At 39.6% G+C, this 22,815-nt stretch overlaps 1 protein-coding gene across 7 annotated transcripts in view; it reads right to left on the bottom strand.

The window, feature by feature from the left end:
* Positions 1–11,075: 11,075 nt before the first annotated feature.
* Positions 11,076–22,815, bottom strand: part of dpy19l3 (dpy-19 like C-mannosyltransferase 3) — a 60,346-nt gene continuing 48,606 nt past the window's right edge. For all 7 annotated transcript variants that reach the window (XM_074660274.1, XM_074660302.1, XM_074660282.1 and 4 more), the window contains 2 exons: positions 15,430–15,588; positions 11,076–12,772 (listed from right to left, as the gene is read on the bottom strand). In XM_074660274.1, the coding sequence (XP_074516375.1) occupies positions 12,569–12,772; positions 15,430–15,588 (363 nt within the window). In that variant the 3' untranslated portion in view covers positions 11,076–12,568. The remainder of the gene's footprint in view (positions 12,773–15,429; positions 15,589–22,815) is intronic.

The following is a 22,815-nucleotide window of genomic DNA, read 5'->3' as shown; positions in this document are numbered from 1 at the left end:
GATGAAGCCGCTTCATGCTACACTTCTCTCTCTGCAGCTGGAAGGAGCAAGCGGCTCACTTCCCACCACCACCACCATTCATTTGTACCATAAAACGGCTTCTTAAATGTTGTGTTCTGGGTGCAGACAATGTTGTGAACAAAGTTAATGTTTTTACATCATTTGTAAATACAAAGATAGATTAATTACAATGATTGCTTTTTGTCAAGAAAAGCACCACATAGATTTAAAATGTGCAGCTACTGAGAAAAAAAAATAATAAATAGAACCGAACATATCTTTTCTATCATCATGATGGTGATGAGCTTTGGACAGTTATGTAAGTGTTTTGTATTTGCTTTGATTTTTCTTTTTTCTCAATAAATTCATTTGTTTGCACCAGTGACTGTGATGCATCTTGACTGCATCTGAAAAAAGAAACCCTAGAATTGAAAGGCATTGTTGAAGAAACCAATACTTTTATTGATCATACATTGATGTGGCTAATATCTAACACTGGAATTGGAGAAGATTTCAACGTAAATCAGGTATCTTACATATCCTTTCCACCAATAATGTCCTTGGCATGCGAACAATTTTAATTGCAGTGTAAACTTATATTTTCTGATATTTAAAATGTCCTGCAGTAGAAAACACAGCGGTACAACATGTGTTAAATGGAGAAATGACCAATGACATTGTGAAAAACATAATGCAATATTAATATATTATAATATGAAGTAGAAGGTTTGCCCTATAGACAGATTTCCTTGTAGGTCAAATGAAACATATGTTAAATGGCGCTTGTGCTGAACATAATGTTTAGGATCACAAGCTGCTCTTCAACAATTATGTAGCTTTTAAGGTCAGCTCTGTGCGTTTATCGCAGTGTGCACTCAAGAGAGGCCAACGTGTCGGCCAATCCAAATAGGAACCCCCTCTATCAATCACGTCAAAAGTACCAATGTGTGTACAGTATAATTTGTGTACAATACATAGTGTGTTCCCTCATCACACATGTTATTTAGACCCTTATGCTCCATGTGGAAATTTCACATTCATAAGTAGTTTCAATGTGTTTACGTGGCACTAGTTCAGTGGGATCCGTCTGTTTAGATGCTTCCAGAGAATGTCAGATGGTTTGTCTAAGACTGGCACATGCGTCATAACTGCAGTTCATCATGAACATGAGTTATCTTACAGTGAAATTACTAAAATCTAAGTGCATTTTTTATCCAAACTTCAGCACTAGCATGCCCACAAACACATTAAAAACATGATCGACAACCATGAAGATAGCAAACTCTAACTATCCGTACACTTCTTGTCCAAAATACACTGTGTACTAATGGTCTACAGTCCTTTTTGAATGGTGTGGACCAGTACAGAGCTCGGACCTCAACCACATCCAACACTTTTGGGATGAATTTTAATGGTGTATGATTGCCAGGCCTTATCACCAAACATCAGTGTCTGACCTTGTTATCGCTGAATGAGATCAAATCCCAGCAGCAAAAATATTTTAGAGAGCCTTCAGAGAAGAGTGGAAGCTGCATATATGTCGAAAAAAAGTCATAAAAAGTCAAAGTAAAGTATTTAAAAAAAAATCACAGCATAGCATGTCGCAAAAAAGTCATAGTATAGTATGTCGAAAAAATTCATAGTATAGTGTATCAAAAAAAGGCATTGTATATAGTATGTCAAAAAAAGTCATAGTATAGTATGTTGAAAATATTCTTAAGAAGTCATAGTATAGTATGTCTAAAACAGTCATAAAAAAGTCAGTCTAGTATGTTGAAAAATTCATAGTATAATATTACTTTTATCACTTTTTTCGACATTTTATGACATCTCCTGACTTTTTTGACATACTATACTATGACTTTTTTATGACTTATGTCGACATACTATACTATGACTTTTTTTTGGTGACATTTTTTGATTTACTATACTATGACATCTTTTCATGACATTTTTTGACATACTATACTATGACCTTTTTTGTGAAATTTTTCCACATACTTTACTATGACTTTTTTGAGGAAATTTTTTGACACTATATTAAGAAATCTTTTCATGAAATTTTCGACATTTTTTTGGTGAAATTTTTCGATTTACTATACTATGACATATTTTCATGATTTTTTTGACGTGCTATACTATGACCTTTTTTATGAAATTTTTCCACATACTATGACATATTTTCATGAAATTTTTTGACAAACTAGACTGACTTTTTTTATGAATTTTTCGACATACTATACTATGACTTTTTTAATGAAATGTTGACATACTATACTTTGATATAATTTAATTAAATCTTTCGACATACTATATAATTATTTTTTTGTGAAATTTTTGACATACTATACTAGGACGTTTTTTGGTGAAAATTTTCTACATCTTTTCATGAAATTTTTTGACAAACTAGACTGACTTTTTTTATGAATTTTTCGACATACTATACTTTGATATCATTTCATGAAATTTTTTGACGTACTATACTTTGAATTTTATCATGACATTTTTCGACATACGATAGAATTACTTTTTTTGGTGAAATTTTTCGACATTTACTTTGACTTTTTTGATAGGTTTCTGAAGAGCCATTGAAAAGTGGGTGGCTCCGGCCATCAAGATGGCCACCAAAGAGGTGGAGCGTTGTTACAGCTGAGGCAGGCCCTGGTGACACAGCTAGCAGCTAGCAACCTGGTACAGCACCCACCTGTCACTCAAAGCGTCCAAGCCCTCAGTTGTGCCAAACTTTGAGCCTTAAACCTGCAGTAGGCAGAATGTTTTTGGCACCTCACAAGACATGTTGTTGGCCATAACTCAAGAATTGATATGCTAATTATGACAATTTCACAGAAATGTCTAACAGGATTGTAAGGTTTTAAGTGTGGTAAGTCCTTACAACCAGGATGGAAAAATCAGGTGGGATGCAGGTGTATGACTCGGTTGAAAGATGAGCCGATGACAGTTTTTCATGGAGCTCTGTTTTTCACTGGTGATTTTCAGCAAGTGACAAAAAAGAACTTCACAATCTCACCCATGGCAGACAGGCTGCTGGACAGTGAAACAGGTTTTTCACAGGTGAAGCACACTCCGGCGGCTGAAGAAGCACACTCTCTGACCTCCACCTTGCTCTGACAAATTAGCTCTCAAAATTACAGCCAGCTTTTCCAGCTAGCCTAACTACCAATGGACCCTCCCAACAATAAAGGGCACCCGAACACTCACAAAATAAATGAATTAAACGTACCTACAAATAAACCTCCACAATATTAATATATATAAAATACACATGACTATACAGTCTAGCTCAAGTTAACTAGGAAGCATAATAAACTGAAGAACCATCAAACAATTCCAACTACCCCACTACCTACACACCTCTCTCTTACCTGCCACTTGGTTTGGTCTAACTAGGTGATTGATGGCAGCTGGAGACCTGTGACTGCATTCCCACCTGTGCACTCCATGAAAACACGCCTCCAGGAAGTGGACCTCAGAGACAGAGAGTGATTAGTATGGTTTGCAAAAAATAAAAGCACAACATAAGCATAATCACTTTCTGTTTTAGATTTTGATGTCAAACTTTACACTGTCAATGTGCATGAGTGTTTTTTTTCATCTTAGTGAGGGGGATGGTTTGCAGCTGCCTCAAAAGGATTAAATGATGAAGTGATGACATTTCCGACAGACATGGATGTAAACTGCATCTTGACTGGTTGGCTGAGGCATACAACCACGAGGCAGTGATTCTAGTTTTATATTACTTTTTTGTGACTACTATAACTACAACAACTACTATTACTAACATTACTACAACAACAACACACTTTGCTTTCTTTTCTAACAAATTCCACGTACAAGAGCGTAAAGTAATACACTGACGTAAATAGTACCTGTACTGTTGTGTAACGTCCAAGTTACACAAACACAAAACATTGTATACATTTGACAGTTTTTTATGACGTTAAGGTATTTATCTATTCTTACGAATGGACAGCCCGTTTTAATTCCCAGGGCGTCAAATACTGAGGCTTTGTCACGGCAGTCGGTGTTCGGTTCCACCGCACAAGACACCCCTTTATGAAACCCGCCAGGCGTTCCATTAACTACAATGTAAACCCATCCACGGCAACAGCAAACGCTTCGAGAAAGTGCACCGGGAGTGTGGTGACGTAGTTTAAAGAGCAAAAAGACACACAGCAGGCGGGCGGGAGGGAAGGTGGATGGGTCCAACAATAACAAGGCTTTGATTCAGGATAAGGCTGTTTGTGTCCTGTGCGTCACGTTACAATCAGCTGTTTGTTAAATACAAAAATAAGCAATAAACATTTAATTTGATTATGTATACTGAGTCAGAGACGGATGCTGGGACGTAATTTAACTTTCAGTGATTTTATTTGTCCACTTTACAACAAAAACAAAGGAGCATATTTTTGTTCTCTATAGTTCGCCAGCACGTTTTCTGTGATGTTGACGAAACGCGATTTTACTAACTGCAATGAATAACCACAGAACAAGAATTGTTTTTCTTCTTCTTCTACTAATTCTGTCTCAAAACTTGCTAGATTTACTCAACGGCATCACCTGGTGGTGGATGCCATGCAGCACATTCACAAACATCAATACTGCATAAAGTACTAAATTATTATAACATAATTATTGCAGCCCAAAAAAAACATATTACAACTGTACATTTGCAACATAAACACTGCCTGCATATAAAGAAACAAGGATGTAATTGCAAATTGACCTGTCAACCAAAAAAGAAGTGGGGTCCCTTATAAATTATATCAAAGTTAACAGTATGAAATACCAAAAAAGTAACCATAAACAACCTTCAAAGTATCAATTAATCCCTCACATGTAGGCTCACTATGTGTAAGGCCGTCGGCATCAATGATACACATTCAGAGCCAGAACATTACAGTGAGGAAACGCAACAAGGCATGAAGAAACACAGAAAATCAAAGGTCAGATAATCAATTAGATAAAAGTACATCTGGATCTAAAGGCTTACTGCTCAAGTGGGCAAATGTGTCCTAATAAGACTCTCTCACTTTAAGCAATTAGCCTACACACAAAAGGATATGATTGCTAACGGTCAGTCTGATTAATTAACATGAGTGCGGGAGTTGGTTTTATAAAAATATACCACTGCACTGGTCCGACGTTAATATTTAAAAGTAAACCATGCATAATGACGGTCTCGCATGGTTTCACTTCATATACTATTGTTGTTCAAGTCACAGATGTAACTTCCTTAGCAACCAACATGTGCTTGTTTAGCTTTGTTACGCTTGATGGTGGCCCAACAACCCCCTCCCCAGCAGAAACAGGAAGAACAAGCTGGGTGTGCTGCTCAGTGTGGGCGATGATGACTCCTGTTTTTCTTTTTTTTATTCATGTAACAATAGTTTTTGGGCTGTAAAAAGTAAAGGGGTCCAATACTGCCTTCTGACAATCTGACAACAATCACATATGGGTGTATTTGAACATTACCAGCTTCTGTACATTTTATTTCCCAACATTAAGATCTAAAATAATAAAAAGGTGAGAAATAAAAAGTTTTGACGTGATTTTTTTTGTAGTGTTTGTTGTTGTATACTCATTTCGGCCACAAAAGGCCAAATTGCACTACTGTAAATTAAAACTCAGGCAAAACTGTTTTTCCCACCTGTTTCACAGATGAAAAAAAAAAATGTTCACCTGTTCCTAAGTCATAAACACAGGAGAGAAAATTATTTGACTATGGCTGAGATAGTCATACATCAGATAGATATCTAAATTCATCTCCTGCACAAAAGAGTTGTTAATGACTATCTTAAGTAATGAGTTCTGGGTGAATTACTCTCTTTCAAACTAAAAACATGGCTGACTGAGCAACCGCTTTCATACCGCTCAGCTCTTTTCACTGCAGCAGAAGAAATTGCAACGACAGTGATAGTATTCATCCCACACAGTTTATAGAAGCATCAAAAACATTCACCGAAAGACATAAAACCATGGTACAAGATCCAAAGAAAGACATATTTAAATAAAAAAATAAAAATAACAGTTAGGTCAGAACAACATGGAGCCAACATGGATGAGAAGTCCTAGAGGTGCTCAGAATCATGAAATTTTGTGTCATCTATACAGTTCCAGAGCAAATGAACAAACTCAAACTGCGGATGAGGAGCATTCGATGGGTGTCAAAAGCTCCTGAACAACTGAGCATTTGGTCCATGGCCCAATCCCAATATCCCCTCTATAAGGCCTTAAACCCTGAACACTCGGGGACTTGACTGACGTCACCTGGTAAATGGTTGAGTGTGAGAGGCTGCAAGGGCTTGAAATGGTATAAATATGAATGAGTCAGCACTTTGCGGCGACATATCACGTTACCTTGAACACATGCCAATTTTGATTTATTTTTTTTACGTTTTTACCGCTTTTTTGAACGTCTTCCAGGCTCTTGCCTTACGAGACATAGAGGTAATTATCAAAAAAATCTATTTACTTGTTTTTGTCAAACTTCATTAGGCAAAATTAAAAGAAGTGGTTGATGAATAAACCAGGTTTGTCGTTTAATGCTTGCATTCCTCTGATTTCATGTGTTTTTATGTACCATCTTAAATCCTTAATGTTTCTGTGTAAATTTAAATATGCCTGGCTGTCGTCCTCCATGTTTATCTTTTTTTTCCCGTGTTTAACGTCACAATGCTATGAATTGTGGGTAATTCCCTCAGGCAATGTCTGCAGGAATGCGGACTTGCGGGAAGTGTTCATAAAGGGCTCAAAAATATCTGCAAGAGAGCCCTCATTGACTTGACAATGTGACCATGGGGACAGCCCTAAACCCTTACGGACTTTGCAGGAATGCGCCTCAAAGTCTCTGAGTGTGGACGTTGAGATTGGCCCCTTGAGTCCAGATCGTTTTATCAATAAGGGTATAATGACATGGTGTCCACATAGAATAAAGTGGCCAGACTGAAAAAAATAGTTGTTATCATTATCATAGATTTCTGAAAAAGGAAATTGTTTTATTTTTTAATACAGATACCGGTGTGCATCTGGCCTTTAGTCTGGTTCATGGTTAAGGAAATCTCTCTCTCTTTATTAAAACTATTCATTTCCCAAGCAAAACTATGAATTTAAGTGGCCACATTTGTTTCAGTAACATCGACTAGTTCTTTAAAAAGGAGCTCAGATGAAGTGTTGAGCTGACTTCTACATATGCACACAAGTTAATGGATTTCTTCATCCCCTTTTCATTAAGAAAACCACGGGCAGACAGCGCGCCTCCGAATGAACTACTAATCCCAATATGTATGGAAATTAAGAATGTTGAAAAAAATATTACATTAGTACACTCTTATTAGGCAACCATAATGGAATCACTTCGCTCTCAAATAAAGCAATCAGACATCTACTAAATTAAACATCCAATATTAAAGACGGAGGGGGGGTGGAGAGAACAAGCAGTGCTGTTCCACACTGATCCGATTGGTGTGCATTACAATGAGGCCGCACGGTTAACGAACAACACGCGTTCAAAAGCCCAACAACAACTGCGTGCAGGAGTGTTCGTGCATCTGTGTGTGGATTATCAAAGACACAGGTCCTTATTAACAAGTGTACAAATATAGGCAGACTGAGATGTGGGAGGGAGGGAAAAAATGTGTGTGTGTCGTACCCATGTAACGGCTCATTGTAGCAGGCAACTCTGACTGGCCACACCATAATTACCGACACAGCTCCAGCCTTTCAATCACCTCCTCTCCTCTGCCTTCCCTTTTGGTTCAAAAGAAGAAAAAAAGAAAATGAGGAAGGTGTTCAGATCATTGTGAATCTGTGCTTTGATACGCTCTCGTCTCTCCTCCTCTGCTGCTGTTTAAACATGAGCCTTTCCTGCCCTCCCCACTCCTCCTGCTCCTCCTCACTTTCTTTTTCTAACCACAAAGCCTCAGTTTGATATGCAAGTGTTGGCCCCCCTCTCTCTCTCTCTCTCTCTCTCTATCACAAACTATTTTGGATTGCGGCGGGGAATCAGCGTCGTTGTCAGCCTGCTGCAATTTCCTCGCCACTTACATTATTCATGTGTGTTTGTGGCTGTGTGTGAGTGTGTGTGTGACACAGAAGAGGGAGTGAAAAGGTTGAGGCTGCTGCTGATGAGAATCACAGAGCCGACAGCAACCACGACAACAAAAACAATGTCACAAATATCACTTGTTACCAGCTTTGACCTCAGTTTTACAGCAAAAACACATTCAAGCTCCAGTGGAACACGTTTTCCACCCGGGTGGGGATTGAAACAAACAAAATTATTTCCGGTTTCTGTTCAGGGGGTAATTGATAGCATCTATCACTGCAGAGCCAAATGGGCCTAGTCGAAAAAGTGCCAACCGAGTCCGGGCTGAGTCATGCTAATGGTCAATGTGTTGTTTTTTTTCCCACAGATGCTACAGCTGAGTAACACCCCCAAAAATAGAAATGGAATATATACCTCAAGTACACACATGATAAAGTTTTTGTCAAGTAATGTGCTTTAAAGGTGCAGTGTGTAAGATCTGGCGGCATCTAGCTGGGAGGTTGCAGACAGCAAATACAGTGGCCGACGCGAAAACGTGAACCTGCGAATGGCCCTATCTGGAGCTAGTGTTTGGTTTATCCGTTCTGGGCTACTGTAGAAACATGGTGGCCGGTTCCATGAAGAGGACCAGCTCTATACAGTATGTAGATATAAACGGCTCATTCTAAGGTAACAAAAACACAATGATTCTTAATTTCAGGTGATTATACTCTAAAGAAAACATACTGATTAATATCATAATATATTTCTGCCAATAGATCCCTTTAAATGTTACACACTGTTTCTTTAAAAAAAAAAAATCGGAAATAGTAGTATGGCGTAATTAAGAATACGTTTATTTCTGACCATAGAAATAGTCGTTTAACAACACAGTCGCATGGAGTTTGCTCAGTTCTCATAGTACTTTTAGAGGACGGTATGATATGGTACAAAGCTCTGCAAAAAGCTAGTAAGTGGACCTGGAGTTTAACCTTGCACGGCAGCTGATTCTCGCGATGTCACAAGATGACGACAAGAATCGCAGGATCAAATGTCACATAAAAATCCACCTTGGCAGGCTCCAATTAAAGCGCTTGTGTCCAAATCACCAGACAACAGACCAATTGGCGTCCTGTGAGGAGCTAATGCAGCTACGGGCGTGGCTTAGGTGTGTGAAACCCGGTGAGACCATAGCATGACACGACACGGAGCGACTGTTCGTTCTAAACAGCAATAGCGGCTCCTGAAGAGGTTACCGTAGTAACTGTAATAGCATCAGTTATATCAGAAATGGAGAGTATTTCTTCATCAAAAGAAGAGCAAAGTACATCACTGAATGTGTAAAATATGGTGTTTTCGCCTTCATTTAGTTTCGCTTTCGTTAGTTTGATTGACAGATGGTTCATCCAATCACCTGACAAGTATTTTTTTGCACCTGCCCTTTTCCAAACAGCTTACAATGACGGCTTCGGGTCAGGTTACCTTGAGTCACAACTATTTCCAAGGTCAAGAGTGAACATTGATGCTTACCTTTCAGAGGAACACAACAAACATCAAGTCCTAAAAGTGCCGTTGATGAAATCACGCAGGCCCGGCCACACCAGACATTTTGGGGCGTAAAACTAATCACATCATTTTTATGTAAACGCCATGATCTGTGGATTCACTCACGAATATGAATTGTTCAACTTCAACTCTGGTGAACTTTGAGCCACAAATTTGCGCCTTTGAGCAACGGTGTCTCTTGACGGTGCTGACCTTAGGGGGAACAAAGAGATAAAAAATGGAGAATGCTATTGTAGCTTATTAGCTGTGTGGCACCATTCCACTTTTATTTAACTCCTCTGTCAAAGTAGAAACTTCTACACAAAAGATGAGTTCGCAGACAATTATGAGACAGGAGTTAGCGGTACAAATACGTCTTTTGAATATACAGTGTGAAATTGTCCCGTTAGCAACCAAGCTACAAGGCAGTTAGCAAGCTTGTTTGCCAGCTTTTTTTCCCCCTCTTCCATAAAACTCTAATGAATGAAATGATGTACCATACAGCGAACAAAATGCCACAACACAGGACAGAAAATAGAAAGAATCTCCACGAGCTATTGTGACTGACTAGCGCTAGCATGTCTCGGCTGGCTAGCACGTTAGTGGTTAGCTTGCCAGCTACAGTAGTTCGCCAACTAGCCCTTCAAGTAGTCGCTAGAGCACCAAGCATCTACAACCAAATATTTCACAAAGACGTGCAGATTAATTTGCTTGGCCACTTTGTGGTGTGACCTTAACAGCTACATGAGACTGCATACAAACAGGTCCATCCACGAATGCAGTTGAAAACTACGGAAAAGCTAGAGTGTGTTCCAATCCACGTACTTTCAGAAGTACACTTCAATGTAGTGTACTTTGTGTACTCTGTACTCACTTGAGTAGTGCGTAAATTTCAGCGGGGTAGGGTCGTCTCAAATCGAATACTCTGCGGCGCACTGACCGGAAATGACGATCGCAACATTTGACCGCGGCTCGCTACCCGCCAAAATATCTTCTGAAAAAAAATGAAAGCAGAGTGGAAATGACGTTTCCAACGTCGTCGCCTACGCCTACGATGTGTCCTCCTGTTGGCTGAAAATGCACCGGTATGTTTACGTATTGTATTGTTTTATTCTGTTATCTACGTATGTTTGAATAGTGGTCGGGGCTCCGTCCCTTCCGCTACGTAGCCAGGATGGCGACAGTTGAGTGTGGAAAGTGTCCAGCGTTCCACACTCAACGATCTGACCGTTTTGAGTACAACATCCGGGTACTTTGAGTGCACTGCATTTTGCCGTACTTCCCAGTGTGAACGCACTTATGCACTCAAAGTAGTAAGTGTAAGTACAGAAGTACGCGGATTGGAACACACTGCTAGTTAACTGCACCTTAAGTTGGAACTGTTTTGTCAAAGTAAGAAATAGTTTTTTGCCCATTTCGAAATAAACATTTCCAATTACAACGACATCATTTAAAAAATAAAATTAAAAAATAAAAAGTCAGAACATTTCTTAATTCACTAGAGTTCTTCCACAGTTTTATTTTTTAATGTTGGAGTATTTACAAAGAGCCCACTGCTTCAGTTTTAATCAACACTGTTCAAATATAGCACATTCAAAAACCGGTAGTGTGCATGTGTTTATCAAATTTTGATAACCTACCCCTTTAATCTACCCTTTATACACTTTATATCTGACATAAGTCAGAACTGCATTGGCAACTTGCACTTCCCAAAAAAGTTCATAAAAGAAAAACTCTCCCCCGTTTTCATCGGCAAAGAAGAGCTCAACAGCAAATAAGTAATGTACTGTATATCTAGAAATGCTCTTTTATTACAATGTAGTGAGTATTTCAATGTCAATGGAGTTTTAAAGAGGACATATTGTGCTTATTTTCAGGTACATACTTGTATTTTGGGTTTCTACTACAACATGTTTACATGCTTTAATGTTTAAAAACACTTAATTTTTCCTCTTTCACGCTCTGTTTGAGCTCCTGTCCCGCCCCCTCCCGAAAAGCCCAGTCTGCTCTGATTGGTCAGCTGGCCCACTCTGTTTTGATTGGTCAACTGAACCAAACTCTTCGGACTCCGCTCCAGCTCCGCTCTAACTAGCTTTGTTTGAGGGCGTGCCAAACTAGCCGCTAGGCAGGTATTATGCAAAATGTATTACTTGGTGACATCACCACGTTACGGAAGGAAAGGCGGGACTTCAAGCAAGGCGTTTCAGGCAGTTCAGGAGCAGCTGTATTGTTGGGGAGAGTAACTCCCTTTGGCACTGGGGGTCCATCTCCTGGACTTTGGGCTTTGTAACTTTGCAGACATTTTACATGCACAAAAAACTACGTAACACACTAAAGGACGGGGGAAAAAGCACAAAAGCATAATAGGTCCTCTTTAACTTTATCAAGTTATTTATGAATGTTGTTGCTTAAATGTGTTCAAAGCAAAACTAAAATATTAGATTTGATGAAGGATTTTTTTCCTGATTTGATGTTGGATCTAGATTTGACAGTCTACCCTCTATGAGAGAAAAGAATAATTTATAAGTAGCAATGAATAGTATTTTATTCATTTCATGATGCTGTGCAGAAATGACTACTTCAAATGAAACTAAATGATTAGTAGCTGCTCGTGGTGTCCCAGACCCTGCTTACAGGCCTAATAGTTGTTTCTTGTGTTTGTTCATCTGCACCAGTGAGAGCTGGGAGATGGGCGGGGTGGGCGGATGGAGACAGAACAGCCCAAAGCAGGGCTCCTATAGGTGCTTCCACACTCCACTAACTAAAACAATGCAGCCCCAAGCTTGAACCGGCACACTGCTCTAACACCACAGTTCACAGAGCCATGTGTTCAAAAAATAATGGGCATGATCACAGCTGGGCACAGTGCAGAGAGGAGACAGAGGAACAGCGAGGATTCAGTGCTTTTATCTCTTCTTCTCCTCCGTCTCTTTCCCCTCTGGCCTCTGATGGGGGTTTTTCTCGCAAACCTTGATCCTGCTACTGAGTCGCGCCGGGCTCTGATGAGCTCTTGGTGCCTTTCTTGCGTTTCTTCTTGACCCGGTACACATGGAAGGTTTTGTTCTGGAATGTTCTGGTGAACAGAGCGGTGTAAGCCGCCGTTTCCGTCTTGATGGACTCACAAAATCGAGGGTGGGAGGCGGGGACGAGGTCTGGGTCATTCTCTCCCGGTCCGTCCATGATCTGATGGTACACAGAATGAGCATGTCATCATCAACAGCAACAAGAATGACAGTAGTAGAGATTTTGGATATCTGCCGCTACTGATATAATTCCGATATCAGAGCTCGTTTGCATAAAATTTGCATTGCATTGCAATTTTGCATTAAATTTAAATATATTCCAAAGACATTTATTTGAACTGTAGGTCAAAGGTCCTGTGTGTAGGATCTGGCAGTATCTAGCGGAGAGGTGAGGAGATTGCAACCAACTGAAGCGTCTCCTGTGTGCCAAGCGTGTTGGAGAGCTACGGTGGCCGACACAAAAACGTCAATGCATCCTCTCTAGAGCCATTTGGAGCAGAGCCAGCACTCCAGAGTGTTTGTGTACATGGGAAGTGAGTGGTGAAGCAAGAGAGAGAGAGCAGCGGCGATGGCAGCGAGTAATGTTTTCGACTCCGGCCCAAGCAGGAAAAGTTAACAGAGTTTGGTTTGTCCATTCCGGGCTACTGTACAAACATGGCGGTGAGACACGGCGGACTCTGTGAAGAGGACTCGCTCCCTATGTAGATATGACGGGATCATTCTAAGGTAAGGTTCTTATTTTCAGGTGATTATTGACTAAAGATACTTAATAATATTATACTCCATTTCTGTCAATAGAAGCCTTCCTTTAAGTAGGCTTCACATACAAAACCGGTGTAATAGTGCAAATTGCGCTGGCAACTCCTGTTATGTTTAGAAAAACTTGAACAAATCAAGTGCACAGCAATTATCAACTACCAGTAGATTTCTATATATGGGTTCAAAAAGTCACAAGAGAATTTCAAAGAACAGCGCTTTTGACAACTCTTTCAGAAGGTTTTCAAAGTGAATATTTGAAATAAAAGTGCATGAACTGTGTAGAGAAAGAAATATCTACACTATCAAAAAAAAACCTCAATGTGCGTGACTGCTTCTTCTTAACTCTGCTGTGTTACTAAATAGTGTGTGTTGTGACCAGATGTTTTTATACACACAAATTCATTTTGATGATAAAAGGCAAGGCCAGAGGGGCCAACTTTGAATGTTGTGTTTACAAACCGCCACCGACAAATCTTTCTCATTCTGCCTTTAAAGTAAACACATAAAATGTGTTTGTTTTGTTTTATATTCATTGATGTAAATCATTCGGGACCACCTGTTGTTTGAGAGAAAATTCTGATTCTGTTTCAACTCTCATATGCAGGCAGGGAGATAAGACGGAGCAGGTGGGTTAAAGAGGTATACGGCCCAGATTTGTTATTTTTGTTATTTTTTGTTATTTTCTGCTTAAACTTGCTATTCTCTACATTAATACCACGTTATTCATAGTTTGTAAATAGTAAATAATCAATGCTACAAGGTTTCTGAATGACAGATCTGGTTCACAAGAGAGCACTATATTAGGGCTGTAAATCGATTTAAATAATGAATTGCCATCCATTGCATTTAATAGCATGATTGTCCATAATTAATTAATTAATTAATCATGAATTAATCACACATTTTTGTATCTGTTCAAAATGCACCTTAAAAGGGAGATTTGTCAAGTCTTTAATACTCTTATCAACATGGGAGTGGGCAAATATGCTTGTTTTATGCAAATTTATGTATATATTTATTATTGGAAATCAATTAACAACACACAACAGGTACTCCATTTAGCATAGAAAATATGCTCAAATCATAAACTCAAGCCCAACAGGCAACAATTATTGATTATATATATTGATTATTATCATAAAGTGTGCATGACTGTAAAGGGGAGACTCGTGGGTACCCATAGAACCCATTTTTATTCACATATTTTGAGGTCAGAGGTCAATGGACCCTTTTGAAAATGGCCATGCCAATTTTTCCTCATCAAAATTTAGCTCAAGTTTGGAAAGTTATTTAACCTCCTTGGCGACAAGCTAGTATGACATGGTTGGTACCGATAGATTCCTTAGGTTTTTCTAGTTTCAATAATACCAGTATTTATCTTCTCTAGCTTTAAAAATGAGCCTGCTACAACCTCCGAAGTTGCAAGTTGCGTTAATGTATTAAAGAAATCAGTAATGTTAAAATTAATTTGTGTTAACTTTGACAGCCTCAAAATATATATAATTGAAAGAGAAAAAAAAAGCAAGACACAATGAGCAGAAAAAGAAAAAGAAAGACAAAACAGTAAGAAAGAATGAAAGAAAGCAAAAGAAGGTAAGAGAGAGAGAAAAAAGGACAGACCAATGTAAACCCAGCATTCCTTCAATAAAGCTGTCTAGATGTCAGATGTCGTGTATGCCGTGTGACATTTACGCCATCACAAACACAGCCACACGCCGACTCTGCGTTTCATGTGTCTCACACACACCACACTGAGCCAGCCAGCCAGACTGAAGCTTGTCTCGCCTCTGGTAATCCAAATAGCCAGCGCGCCGCATCCAACATCAAAATAAGGACGGAGGGGGAGTGGGTGGTACGGGGAATGAAAGAAAGAGCGACAGCAAGAGAGTGAGAGACAGTGACGTGCAGATGGAAAGTGAGACTATTGATCTCTGCGGAGGCTGAGAGCTTTCACCCAGTCACAGACGCTGGCAGAGGGGACGGCACATGCAGCCGCAGACACACTCAATCACTCAGTCACTCAGTCACGATGAGTCACGTTAAATAAATGCCACCCACATGTCCGTTGGCCAGGTCGAGCAGGTCCCGCAGTCTGCAGCCTCGCCTGTGCCTCCGCTCGTAACAGATGCTGTTTTCCAACACCACATAGTCGGCCCCGATGGCCTTCATGATGTCATAGACTTCCTCCGGAGACTGGCGAGCGTACACCTGATACACCTGCACGCACAGAACAGAAGTGGATTTATTTAGGTTTGTTTATTTATTTTTGATTGCTTTTTTTTCCTCCCCCTAAAGATCATCTCGAGTTATAATTTAACACCAATATTGTTGGAAGGAGAAAACTTCTCTCCTGGAACTCAATTACCAGACACATTTATTTTCTGAATTACAGTTTTGATGAAAGTTGGTTCAATTATAACATGTTTACTGAAAAGAAATGGGAATGAAAACTAAATCGGGAGAACAAAAAAACAAGTGTTAAAACATAACAGATGTCTACTTTCTGAAATCTGTTATAGTTCATCTTTTATTTGTAGCAGATGAAATAAAACTTTTTGACCATGTTTCCCACAACAACAGATTTAAACTAGATGAACTCTAAGTCCTGTAAGAAATGAATCGTTTATCAGGGACAGAACTCAGGCCAGCAGTCGAGTTTAAATGAGGGCTGGGAGATCAAAGTGACAAACCAACTTGCGAGTTCCTACACCAAATGAAGACCATAGCTGTCACTGAAATCACTCCCTATTTCCTATGTAGTGCACTATGTCCACATTCTGAGTGTGAAATGTGCAGTATACACTATATAGTGCCCTCAAAAATCCCACAAAGAAACAGACAAATAACTACTTTCTGCTAACATTCCCACAATTGTGACACATGTAGTGTTGTATTGTCCAATGAAAATAGTCCCCAACAAATGCACTACTTCATCCTGTTTTAGCCGTTTTAAAGGTCCCATATTGTAAAAAGTGAGATTTTCATGTCTTTTATATTATAAAGCAGGTTTAAGTGATATATAAATACTGTGAAAGTATCAAAACACTCAATCCATGGAGAAATACACACAGCCCGTATTCAGAAACTGTGCCTTTGAAACAAGCCGTTAGGATTTCTGTCCATTTGTGATGTCACAAATATACAATATTTAGATAATTTTACGGTTTTAAATGTAAACATTCTAAATGTGTCCCAGTTTATTTCCTGTTGCAGTGCATGTGAATGACATCAGCTGACAGGATGTAAACATGGACTCGAGCTGCTTCCTAGCAACGTAATTCTGTTGCCATTCCATTGAAATGCACTAAAACGGAGCGTTTCAGACAGAGCTTGAATACAGGTATATTCAGAGAGACAGTATGAGAAAAATAATGTGTTTTTTTAACATTAAAGCATGTTCTAGTAGAAACCCAAAATACAAACATGAACCTGGAAATGAGCATGATTATGTCCCCTTTAACACAAATGGAATTGGAGCTGAGAGTCCAGAAATAAACTACGTTCTTCACCTTTTCCGTCTGGGAAACCCTGTACATGTAGCTTTATGGAGGAAGGGTTTATTTGTGCTAAAACACTCAAAAAAGAAACCTTTTCAACGGTTGCTTCCCAATTTAGAATGTATGCCTGCTGGGTATGTGAATTAATTCAGAAAAGAGAAAAAAACACACAGTAGGTAACAAGAATAGCTGTGTTCTTTGTCCACTAATGAATTGTTTTGTAGTGACACACAAATTAAGCCCAGAAAAGAAACTGGAGACATCATTAAGGTTCTTACAAATGTTTGAAAATGCATTTACACAGTTTTCCTCCTTAATACCCCCCACACACACATGCACATGCACACACACAAACTCAGAGGCCAGAAAGTCTGCACCAGTGTCGCGGATCATTAATGAGCTCCACACTAAGCTCAGGCCTCGCCAGTGGCCCGGCTCGGCTGACTTCCCGCTGGGAGGCAAAACATGGGCTCAGCTACCCAAGAGATGACCCACACATTACTTCCTGCTCATTGTGAAGAAGACACACGCTCAGAACACAGGAGCAGAAACAAACGAATAACAGTAAAGCTAATTTGCAACAATATTTGTCATCGTTGTGTAGACAACATGTTCTAGCCTGGATTATTTTTTGTGATCAGTCTTTTGGACGTCAAGTTTTGTATTTCAAATTCTTATAATCTGGTCAATATCAGAGTAACACACAGCTATTTATGTAAAGGGATAATGCCTGATGAGGTGTCCATTAATTCCTGATTATGGACACCTTGATGATAGTATTGCTTATACCATGGTCACTTGCCAAAGTTAAAAAAAACAAGACTATTAATTTATATTTTCATGTGTTTGCAACCAAAATAAGAAGTTTTCACAATCCATTCACTCCGTTTCCCTGGTAACCCTGAGGGATTGCTAATACCTGGAACAACTATTACCATCCAATAAGGATACATGCAATGGAAACGTTGTTCACTGCTCCAGTAAATAGGACGAGCCTTAGATACGACTTGGCAACCGGAGATATTTCTAGTCCGCTCAGCTCATAGAACCCTTTGACTCAGCTACGAGCCAGAAAGCTAACGTTATGCTAGCAAGATTCAAAGTCAATAACTCAACGTACGGTTGACAAACAGTTAATATAATTTGACAGTATGTTTAACAAGACCAGCTAGCTATCTAGCCACGTCATTGTCCCCAAATCAATTGCAAGAGTTTCCTGAACAAATGATATACGTGTATTGTCAGCTAGAGCCTGAAATAATGAGTTGAAAAGTGAATCGGAGATGATCGCTTATGTGATATAACAACAGTTAGTTTACAGTTAGTCCGGTGGATGAGACACTGGAGGACTAACGTGTTGTAAAAATAGCTAGCTACCAATATGCCGTGCCTGTCGCTAGCTTGACCGCTAGCCGCGGGATGACACAGTTTCCCTGTCTTATAAGAGTTTATTGTTATAATATTAATGTTTTAAAAATGGACGTTGTTTCCCTGTTATGGACAACCTGCAACCAATCACAATTGAGTTTTCACTCAGACCATTGTATAAGTCTATTGGCTGGACATGTAAAACAGGCATGTGAAGGTCAAAGGGAAGAAACAGCCTATGAATGAAGACACAATGCACAGAGAACTCACTCCAACAAATAAAAAACAAATTTGAAAAGATTTTTTATGCCATTTAAATAAATAATTGGATTTTTTTAAATACACAGAATCACATTGCAACATTTAATTTACTCGGTTTCTGTTTGAAAAGTGTTTTTCACCATTAACGACAGTGAAAACCCTTTACATTCACATTAATAGAAAACTATAAATAATGCTCTTCTACAGCATTTCTCAAATATATCACTAAGATGCACTCAAGTTCGAGCATCACCATCCATCTCTCCTTTACACCATTCATCTCTGCTTTACAGGAGTGCAGCATTTTCAGTCTTCCTTTTTCCCTGCGTTATCATTCAATTCCGACTTAATGGATGCACATTGTACTCAGTGCATCTTCTGATCCAATATTCATTCATACAATCACTGCAGTTCGCTGGCCTGACCCTAGACGAGCTCCTTGTCTCTCATGCAAAACACAGAGCTGAGTGAGATGAATGGGTGAGGTAACGTGGCTTCAGCTGCAGTCGCACAATAGATTTCTCTGTGTAGGAAAGAGGAGGGCAAAACAAAGCTGCCTTCGACCGCGCGCCAACGACAGCTCAGCTTTTACCACACCGTTAGCCAAAATGCCAGATAGTTGTTGTTCAATCGGATGCAAAAACAGAAAAGGGGACACTGGGGGCTGTGTTTAGACAGAATCCCATCTCAGAACCAAAACCCAGAGAGCACTCCTCCTGTGGATTTGTGCAAATAGTCGTGCCCCAATCCCTGGGGAGCACGCTTCCCCTAAACCTGCCATACAAGTAGTCAATGATGGGTCATTTAAACTGTAGGAATAGTTAACCTGACGAGTGGAATGCATGAAGTAGTTCAGGCAAGTGAAAAAAGTGAAAGTGAAAGAAAGGGAAAAATAAGCTTTTTCAGCCACTTTCCGGAGAGTGTATTACTTGAAACAATTAAAATGTTCTCCTCAAAGCCACCAGACTCCATTGACAGAAACAGTAATTTCACCTCGCCAATCATCGTAAAACATACTTCATTCAAACACAACAGAAACAAAATACAACTCATCAAAACCATCTTGGTTAGTCTTTCCACTGTTCCAACAATCACTAACTCTGGTTTGGTTGAAATAAACCCTTAATTCACAGAGTTAGATGTGAAAATATTCTGACTCTGCACGCTGATTACCCACTCACAAGATGTTGTGTTATCTTTGCAACCAACGTTAGGTAACTAAATGGCAAACATCTTCGCTTTGACAATGAAGAATTTCTTGTCCTTAACCTTCCAAACAGCAGTATTGACTCATCCAGATCGAAAGTAGAGATAACTGTGTGTACTTTTGTTCAGCATGGCGGCAGTATAAGGAGATGGATTCTCTACTATGGTAGAAGGCCTTTAATTTGGTCAGGTCATGATTTAACTTCCAGTAAATTGGACTTTTTTGTTTTAATGTTAATTTTTTTGTGTTTTTTTAACATAATTATTAGCAAAATGTGAATTATAAACACTCTGAAAATATTCAGTTGTTGGATGACTAATACTTTTAGCACCTTAGCTGGCCACAAACCACAACTTAAAAAAAGAAAAAGAAGAATGAAGTGGCAAGTGCTGCTGTTCAATTGCATTTTGCAGCATAAAGTGATATTTAGAGGCAGCATTCAGTAGTTGCAACAAAGTCAATAGAAATACAAGAACGGAGACAAACAAGAAAATTCGCTCTGGGCACCTCACATTTAGGTGGAGACGGAGTACATCTGCTTGAGCTGAAAACGTTTCAACTTTTTCAATTTGTGTTTTTTTCCGGGCTTCGCTGACACCATGAATATAGAGACAGGAGCAGAAAGGAGAAGGTCTGGAGGAAAATAAGCGCAAATCACGGCAACTTTGGCAGTCGGAGCTGTCACACATCAGTCGTCAGCTGGGAGACTCGTCCGATGAATGCTTGAGGACACAGGATTGCGGCCAAAAGATAGAAAAACCTACCACGCTCTCCTCCTCTTCAGTCTGTCTGCTATTGTATTTTATATTTTGGCTGTTTACTTATTTATTATATCTTTACTGTTTACTTACTTATTTATATCTTGTTTTGCTTTTCACTGATGCCTCTTGTTGTTGCACTGTCCCCTTTGTTGCTGTAACACTGCAAATCTCTCCGCTGTGGGACTAATAAAGGATTATCTTATCTTTTTTTTTAATACTTTTTATTGAGTTTATACAAGGAATCACACAGACCAGTCCACAGTAACCCCCACCGCCCACCCCAGACAGCTGTACAGCATATAAAACGTTAACATCTCTTAAGCTTGTGTTAACCACAGACCTTATATCAAGTATCTAACCAAAACAACCTGCACCACTCTATTCCCATACCACTGATGTTGAGGTCTTTTTTGGCACGAGCTTCCCATCCGCCATGACGCTAGCTACTCATGTTGCATTGTTTACAATACTGTACGTTATCCAAGGAAGAGCCATGTGAGGTAATGGATCCAATCAGCATAGCCATTTAGTTGGCTAAATCACTCTATTGGTTATAGCGCAGATCCGCTAGCCAATGAGGTTATGTGAAGTTTGGAAACCGAAGTAAGAAGACATTAAATGCCGCGATCTCTAGGATTGCGGACGCCTTCAAGATCAATCGCGATCTCAAATCGCCACTTCGCCTCATCATATATCTCCTGATTAGATAATCACTAGATTACCACTTTTGTTCCATGTTGGCCGCATCTCAACTGTCAAAATGAAAATCCTCCCAATATCTTTATTAACCTATTCAACATGAATTGAGTCCACTGCAACAATCTAAGTGTAGAAGCCTCAACGTTTTCCTCTCTCTCCACCCATCTGGGATGGACAAATGTAACCACTTACCCCCCGTATGTTTGGACGCATAGGTCGTATCTATTAGTGAAAGATCTACCAATTAACGACACCTCAATTAAAAAACATGGTGCTCTATCAAAACCCAACAAATACCACTTTTGCCACTTGGTGGCAGGCCAAGAAATACCTCTGTGTAACATATTCTCTGTCATCCCATACTCCTCTCTGGCATAACCCCAGGTTAATAACATATCAGGTTTCATCACCATTTTTCTGGAACAAACATGGCATCCCACAACTACAGTATGTCTGTTAAGGATGGCTGATTCATGAACTTCACGACCAACTACAGGAACAGTACAACGTAACATTTCAGATCTCAAATGGCTCCTGTCCTCCATTAATTCAACAAAGAACAACTGAATGAGAGCAGCCTTCCTTGGCAAACTACATGTATACGTAAACTAGAATGGCCCTCGGAGAGCACATACCTCCGCCAAGGTGCCTTACTTTAAAAACAGATCACAGCTGGCGGTACCGCGAGGTGGTTGGCTTATTATCAACACATTGTGTTTCCGTGTAACGTATCGGCAGATGCATCTCTCATTCAGCAGCCTTGTTATGCCTGTATAACGTTACACTACGTTGTCTCTCATCCCGTCATCTACCGTTTTTTTCTTTCTCACCGCGGACAGCCAGAAGCTCCCGCACACACATCCACACACACACACGTATCTCTCTGCTCGAAGAAGGAGGAAGAAGGCGGGGTTCTGCGCCATCAACGCGTCATCAGTTACACTGTGCATGAGTCATACCCTGTGGTCTCAAAGCTCAGGCTGATCGGAATTCTTAAAAAAATTCCTGAATCCGGATCATGATCCGGATAGATAGCAAAATCGAATGGATTGTTCATTGTGCTACACCCCACCCCTCCAAAAAATTCCAGTCAGATCCATCACGAACCTTTGGAGTAATCCTGCCAACAGACAGACAGACAGACAGACAGACAGACAGACAGACAGACAGACAGACAGACAGACAGACAGACAGATAAACCAACGCCGGTGAAAACATAACCTCCTTCAAGGCCTTTGGGCTTGGCGGAGGTAAAAACAACATAAACTAATTCAGTATAAAATCCTACATAAAATGTATATAACCAAATACAAACTATACATACAATAACTAACTATGTTATGCCAAAATCCCCCATCTGACAACTTCCATCACGCTTTTTGGCTGAACAATGGCTTGATTGTCAGACCAACTTGGAAAAACACTGCAGTCTTAGAAGATGAAACACACACACACCAACATATGGAAGTGATGACTATTAACTCTCTTAAAGCTAATAATACATGCATGAATTGGCATTCAAATCAACATGACTCACTTGTATAGCTGACATTGTAATTACCATCTATTTACTTTAAAGTTAAAATTTTCCATTTATCGTGTTTGTGTTATCTTGCTTCCCCTCTGGTAGTTTCCACACCCCTGTGTGTGT

The sequence above is a fragment of the Sebastes fasciatus genome, chromosome 2 (genome assembly GCF_043250625.1).
Source record: "Sebastes fasciatus isolate fSebFas1 chromosome 2, fSebFas1.pri, whole genome shotgun sequence".
Lineage (NCBI taxonomy): Eukaryota > Metazoa > Chordata > Actinopteri > Perciformes > Sebastidae > Sebastes > Sebastes fasciatus.
Note: the sequence above shows the minus strand (reverse complement) of the source record. Positions and strands in the feature narration are given on the sequence as shown.